The sequence below is a fragment of the Condylura cristata genome, unplaced genomic scaffold (assembly GCF_000260355.1).
Source record: "Condylura cristata isolate star-nosed mole 26May11 unplaced genomic scaffold, ConCri1.0 scaffold00024, whole genome shotgun sequence".
Lineage (NCBI taxonomy): Eukaryota > Metazoa > Chordata > Mammalia > Eulipotyphla > Talpidae > Condylura > Condylura cristata.
Genome location: NW_004567125.1, coordinates 31,376,599 through 31,384,045, shown reverse-complemented (window position 1 = coordinate 31,384,045; position 7,447 = coordinate 31,376,599). Strand labels below are relative to the sequence as shown.

Here is a 7,447-nt window from a genome sequence, read left to right as displayed (position 1 = left end):
TTTGTTCTGAGTCAAAGGTGTGCATATTTCACATTGCTTTACTGCCCCTACCCTCACTCCCCACCCACAAATGCCTGCATGGTGGTCACTACTTCCCTACATATATTTTAGTGTTTAAGAAGAATGGAATTTTAAGCACCATAGGGCCTCACTTAGACTCAGCTCAGTAGATTAAATCAGAACCCACTGATAAGAAGAAAGGATACTGGTAGAACACTGGCAGAAGTGGATGCTGCAGTGATGGTTTCAAGAACTTGGAAACAAAACTCAAAATGCATACCCCTGGTCAGATGCGCCTGCTTTTGGGGCAGACTCAAGATGTGAAATGGAAAAAGTTTAAAATCATTTGCATTCCTGCGTTGAGCCTGCAAATACACCATGAGGAATTTATTCTAATCAAATGTGCATACACTGCAAACATATCTTGTAAAGTAGTATTAAATGTGTAGCAGTAGGGGTAGGTTCACTAAGGCACATTCCTGTAACAATACAATGTTTGCAGGAACAATTAAGGAAGGATATTTAATAACCCAGTAATGTTTCTGGTATATTACTTTAAAAAAGGAAGCAGGTTACAAAATAACATGCCAGTTTTGAAAAAACAAATGTTGCATAGGCAACTGTTGTATCCATTTTCTTGTGTAGCATTTTAGGATAAACCTCACAAGATAAACTGGATTCACAAGCATATGTATGTCTGGCTCACCCATACACTTTGGAAATTGTTCCCTATGGTTATACATAGATCTACCTCATTCTTAACATCTGTATGGCTATTTGCTTGAACAATTTTTTTCAAACATAAAAGTACAGACAGTGAAAGTTATTTTAAAAAGTAGTGGGTGATGGAAGAAATGTACTCATCCAGACCTGTAGTCTCAGTAAAAACTAAGCCTAGTGTGATTGTCTCTTCTACAATAACTGGACCTACTGTAGCCACTGCAGAAGGAAAGAGAGGTCCTGTCTAGTCTGGGAGTAAGGAGCATTCCTTGGCCTGATCCATGTTACCAGACAAAGGAGCTGCCTTGGGGAAACAATGTCTGAACAACAGGACCATCTTAAACCCAGCCAGGTAGAAAGCCATGGCTGTACCCCGTCCCAGATGCAGAGCCTGTGATGCCAGAATTTAAGTGAGTGCCATAGTTATTCGAGTTATCTGGACAGAGGGCTCCTACCATAGTTTGCCAGTGAAATGAAGGGCAGGATATACACCTTGATGGCAATGACTCCCTAGGAGTATATGGCAAAGGTGAGGAAAACCAAAACTGCTTATTTTATCATGGCTGCTCTGCAGGACATTGAGTCATGTACTCCCAGGTCTTGGGTTTGCACCAAGGGGAAATGTTTCCATTTCCCTCTAACTTGGGGCTGATGCCTCCCTTGACATCTGTTGATTAAACAAGACACTAAATGTGCAAAGATCCTGTGAATGTAATGCAAGTCCTTATTTTGTTCCTTTGTGCCCCTCAGAGACTCTAAGGATTTTTCCACTTTCTACCAACAGCAGCTATCTGCTGCTAACACTTCTCCCCACACACTCAGCGCTGAAAGTTGGAGTCTGACCTGACATTAAATGCTAGTGTATCACTGAATAGAATTAAAAGATGCAGGCAATTAATTGTTTTAGTGCACACTAATACCTTTCAACTGCATTTGAAGGGAAATTCTGTTGTAATACAGGCTTTGGAGGTTAACTCAAGTAGTTCTCAAGTAGTTCTATGACCCAGGACAAGTGACCTAACTCCTTTGGGCTTCATTTTCTTTTTTTAAAGTTTTTTTTTAAATATTTATTTTATGCATACAGAACTGGGGTGCAAGCCAGAGGCACAGGACAGTGAAAGGATTCACCAGAGACAGAGCGGGGAGCAGAACAGGCAGATCAACAAAGTACATTGCTGATGGGTAACAGCAGGCAAGACCTCAGAGGTATGCGGCACCATGTGGGTCACCTCTGGGGCCAGAGATAGAACTTGCACTGAAGTGGCTGAACTAGCTGCGTCCTAACCAGTTGCACCACCAGGGAGGTAAGATAAGGTTAATAAAACAATACAAAGGTTTTGATTATAAGGATGGTGTATAAAGACACCACTATATTGGGCATATAGTAGGTATTCAATATTAGCTGCCATTCCTCAGAAATACACAGTATTATTGGATTTTCCATGTTAGTCTGTTCAGTAAAGGCATGTCATTAACTCTTCAGTTGTGATTCTTTTATAATACAGTGTCCTAAATCCACAAATTACAGTTCCTAAGTTTTGGCTCAGAAATGAAAGAGGTAATATACCTGACTTTTAGAGTTAAGTTGGTTTATTCTTTCTACTACTTAGAAGTTCAGTTGTTGAGCACACTTACAAAGAAACCCTCACTGACAAATTGGCAACAGTCTTTAATTCCCTGGAGACCATCTTTTATTTCTGGTAAATGCCTTCAGTGAATATACACAGTATCATTCCACAGAACAGTCTATAGCATTAAGTCTTGAAAACAGATGACACATAGAAAAGAGAATTCACAATTTGCAGATCCTTTAGAAGTTCAATGTTCTATATGCCCTTAAGGCTGTTAGAACTAGAGGAATCTGGACCTGGTCATATCCCAGAGATAATAAAAGGGCCTGTTGGCATGATGTCTACCAAATACACAGGGTAACTCCAAACCTCCAGGTACTTCTCCACTTGAATAAATCAATAGGCTTCTCTCCTTTGTAATGGGGGTTTTCCCTATAATGAGTTTAAGGTGCTAAATCTCAAAATAGTGAACAAACACTATTCAAAAATGCCCTCTGAACCCAGTTTCCTCTTCTGTAAAATGAAGGAGTTGGGCTAGGGTTAGTGTTGCAGGCCAGACTGTAGTATGGATGGGCGAACCAAATCCACTGCCACAAACCTCAGGGAGGGGACAGCTGCAGGTGTGAACAGAGAAGAGGGCAGAGGCTGGGGCAGCAGTGATGGGAAAATGACCTTCAAGAGGATAATGTCAATTCTGAATGTTCAAGTATCAAGTGTATCTTTGTCTTGATCTGATGATTTAGTGTATATGATTGTCATTTGTTCCAGTGTATGTACTTGCTGTAAATTTATGTACAAAGTTAAGTAGCCTTTATAAACCAAAATAAAACCAGTCAGCAATTTCCCTTTACCAGCAGGTCTTGCATTGGAGAAAGCAATACATAAATTTCATCATCATCATAAATGTCATTAAACGTACGGAGGCAGAATTCATTTTGAACTTTGATTTTAAGTTCAAGAAATCAATTACTACAAATAAAATTTGTATATTTGCAGTGCAAAACTTATCCCCATCTGTTCACTAATGAAGATTCCAGGTGCTAGCCCCTTCGGGGAAAGCACCCAGTACACACTCTGCACCTTCAGGACTGCTGCCTCCTGTCTTACATGATCTCAGATTTGGGGGCCCTACTAAAGATAAAGTGAGCAAACAACAATCAACAGGGACCTCTATTGCCAGAGGTGTACAAACTCACAGGCCAGAAGGGGATCCCAGAGTCTCAGGAAAAGCCCACTCTCAATATAACAAAATGTAATCTCTTAAATATAAAATCCCAATCACCAAAAATGAACCGACCTGGTGTCTAGCACTCCTCTGTACACGGAAGATGTAAAGGGGTAACCTGCTGTCCCACATGCTGCGTACCCCAAAACCTGTCCAAGAGATTGAGGGTGGTGGTGAAGGAATCCACCAGCCAAGCTAGTGGCACCTCTCTGAGGGCATAGTCCTTTAGTGGTGCCAGGAAATAGGGGGACCTGACCTGGACCTTGGCACATGGGGATTTCTGTTAGGGTCACATAATCTTCCTGATGTGATTCTGCAAAAACCCAAACTTACTCTTGACCAAAGAATATGAATTGGCAAGCTAAACGCTAGCTTGGCGTTTTGCCTTCACCAGGACATGATTCAGATCATAATGCGAAAACACAAGAACAGATAAACACTGTAGGCTTGTCTGTCACACAGACTACTGAGATGATATTCTTGATTTGTTTCACTTTCAGTGATCGTGGTCAAAACACTTCTGCTGCTTCCTACTAAATGCCAAAATGGATAGGCATCACCAGTAGGGATTCTGCTTCTTTTGAGACAGTACTTATCAAAACAAAAGGACTTTCATCCCATAAGCTAGTCCTCATGCGTCCCCCCAATGGGAACCACGGCATAAACACATACACATAACTATAAAATACTCCCTTTAAAAATTGCAGAGCCTCATAAAGTGAACAGTGTCCCACCAACCACCCGACTAAGTCATCCCAGAAGTGGTGAAGACTCACCAGAAAAGACAAAATGGGTATTAGGGAATAGAGCGTGAAACACTGACCACTGACCATAATTTCCTTTTGCTCCACTCTACTCCTACCCAGGGACGTACCCTGTCAGGCCAGACACAAATCGACTTGCAACTCATAGACTCAGGCTCAGTTTGCACTCTGGAGCCTTTGGAACTGCAAACAGCTATGGAGATGATAAGGAAACTGAGTCCAGCTCTATGACTGGAGATGTTTTTCATAACTGTCATGCTCCTCTTTGGCTGCATATCAATCTAAATGCTGGCCTGTTATTCTAGCCCCCTTCTTTTCTCAGCACCTGGGAAGCCACTGTTTTCGGTACTGGGTCTGTTTCCACAGCGTCTCCAGAGCAGGTCTTGACATCATCTGGACAGAACAAAGACTCTGAAATACACTTGCTTGGGAGCAAGTCCATGGAGAAAGGTCAAGCCTGGCCAAGACCTCCACGGTGACAGGGCCCTCAGATGAGACTCCAGGGAAAGGGCAGGAAATGCCAGCGCTCCTCTCGACGGTCCTCTTCACAGGGACTTGGGTCTGCGGCCTGAGGGTCTTCTGATGGTTGTGTACCATCCCCATGGCCCCGTGACTGGGTTGTACATTCACTGGTTGTCAGAAGTTTCTGGTGCTGCTGGGGGATGGGGAAAAGAGTAGCACAAGGGTCCCACCCTGCCCTCTAGACTACACATCGTAACGGTTCAAACTGTAGGAATTTGGGTAGCTCTGCCGGCCATACTGGAAGTGATCTGTTAAGATGTTGTTTCGCCCATGATAGTCCCCGTGCTGGGGGAAGAGGATGCCATTGTGAGGCTTCTGATGCTCTTTACTGCTGAGGTCCTCCGTTGTGACAGGGAGGAGGTGCTTCCGGGCTTGCTGATTTGCGTCGTATTTGGTCTGCAAGTCAAAAAAGCAATAAGATCATCTGCCCCTTCCCCAGGACATGTCCCAGGACAGCAGGGAGCATACCATGTACAGCCAAATGGCCATTCAGGACCAGTGCAAGTGTGCCTCAGATGGGACCTGCCCTTCTCAAACAAGAGCCTTTGCCAGGAGGGAGTGAAATCTCTAACAGCCCCAGTCGGAGTGTGGCACCACCATTGAGATCATCTACCTGGCTGGGGAGTGACTGCCAAGACAATATCCAGTAGGCAGCAAAGCGGGGAGATGGAACCCAGCCTTTTGACTCCTGGTAAGGCCCGATCCTTTTTCCCTCAACTAACTTTGGCTGTCTCCACAGGTGTCTAGGGGTTACCTCCCTCCTTATTCCCCACACCTCCCTGGCTTACCTTGTTGTATAAGAAGACCCCTAAGATGGCTGTCATCATACCCAGGACATTGGTGCTGGTGACTGGGTTTCGCAGCATAATCAGGGACACGGTGATAACCATAATTCTCTTGGTGGCATTGGCAACAGAGTAGCTCAGAGGACTGATAAGGTTGAGGATGCTGAAGGCGATGACATTCTGGGCAAAGTTACAGAAGCCACTGACAGCCAGGAGCAGAAGTGTCCAAGGCCACTGGGACACGTACGTCTAGAGTGGGGAGCAGAACAGCACTCAGATCACATACCTGCCCTAGTGGAGGTAGGAGAGGGTGCAGATGCAGATTACTGGGGAATGACCTAGGCATGCTGTGGGATACTAGGTGCTCAACAGTTACACCTACTGACCCTCAGGGTTGCACAAAAGTAATCACGCTCGCTGAGAGGGGGTGTTATAAACCAAAAGACACGAGCAGGATGTGTAATAAAGCCTTTCCTTGTGGGACAATGAGTGTCTGGTGCAAAGTGGATCTCAACTACACTTGCTGAGATGGCTGTAACAAACACAACAGCCTTGCTCACAGGAGGATACCGCGAGCCAGCCTCCCCCATCCGCATGTTGGTGTCTAGTGGCATCAGGGCAGTTACCTAATTCCAACGAGGAGGGATCACACAGTCCTCTCAAAGGTCAGCAAGATACACTTAGGTGACTTGCTAGAGGCATGCAACTTCTGCCCCTAGCTAGAGTAATTGCCCCTGGAAAGCATGTAGGTGCACCAGCATGCTTCCCTAGGGGAACTGGACTGCCCTCCTCAATTCTGATCCAAAGGATAAGGACTTCCAGGCTATTTTTACAAGGCAGCCAGCTTGCTCTGGCATTTCAGGAAAGAAACCCAGCCAACCTGTGAGGTACAATAGAATGATGTGTTGCTTCTTCACTGCAGAAGTTATGGGTTTGAACACATGTATTAATTCGTGTAGTCAATGTCCCAAGCAGAATTCAGCACAGACCGCAAAACACCCCCTTCTCCCAGCCCTGGCAACCAATGATGTGTTTACTCACTCTTCCCTGAAAAAGAACCATAAGCATGGAAACTTCTGAGACAGGTTTCTTCCTCTCAGCTGCCTTTGACAACCCACTCAAGTTGTGATAAAGGACAATATCCTTTTTTGTTCTCTTAAACTACTGGGCAATGTTCCACTAAGTACTACATGAAAATACCAACATTTCCTTAGCCATTCACCTGCTGAAGGACATTTGGATTGTTCCAGCTTTTGGAGGTCAGCATTGCCATAAACATTCATATCCAGGTGTCTATGTAAACCTGAATTTCCTTTCTCAAGAATACCCAGGAGTGGGACAACAATCACGAGATCAGTGCATGTTTAATTCCCTAAGAAACCACCCAAGCCATGCCTTCTACATTGACTCCAACAGCTTAAGAGAGTTCCACTTGGGGGCCCTTCCTAGTGGCACGACTCAAAGCACAGCACTGCAAAGCTGCCTGCAGCCACCTCAGCATGAGTTTAATCCCTGGCCCTGGAGGTGACCCACATGGCGCAGCAGACCTCTCTTGTCTCTCCCGCTGCTCCCCTCAGCAGTGTACTTGGACAATCTTCCTGTTCTGCTCCCCACTGTCTCTGATGAAGTTCTCACTGCCCCTGCACCTCTGGCCTGTACCCCGGTTCTGTATGCATACATAAATCTTTAAAAAAAAGACAGCTCTAGTTGTACTTCATGTACCAATGTAGTACTCTGCAGTTCCCCCAAAGCTAATCACACAAGAACATATTTTTTTTTAAAAGATTTATTTATTTGTGCATACAGAACTGGGGTACAGGCCAGAGGCTCAGGGGCGGCGAGAGGCCTCACCAGAGACAG

At 44.8% G+C, this 7,447-nt stretch overlaps 1 protein-coding gene across 1 annotated transcript in view; it reads right to left on the bottom strand.

Annotated features, from left to right (window-relative positions):
- Positions 1 to 2,393: 2,393 nt before the first annotated feature.
- SLC35E1 (solute carrier family 35, member E1) overlaps positions 2,394 to 7,447 on the bottom strand; it is a 16,434-nt gene continuing 11,380 nt past the window's right edge. Inside the window, exons 5-6 of the mRNA XM_004688645.2 lie at positions 5,591 to 5,836; positions 2,394 to 5,198 (exon numbers count right to left, since the gene is read on the bottom strand). Of these exons, the coding sequence (XP_004688702.1) occupies positions 4,986 to 5,198; positions 5,591 to 5,836 (459 nt within the window). The 3' untranslated portion in view covers positions 2,394 to 4,985. The remainder of the gene's footprint in view (positions 5,199 to 5,590; positions 5,837 to 7,447) is intronic.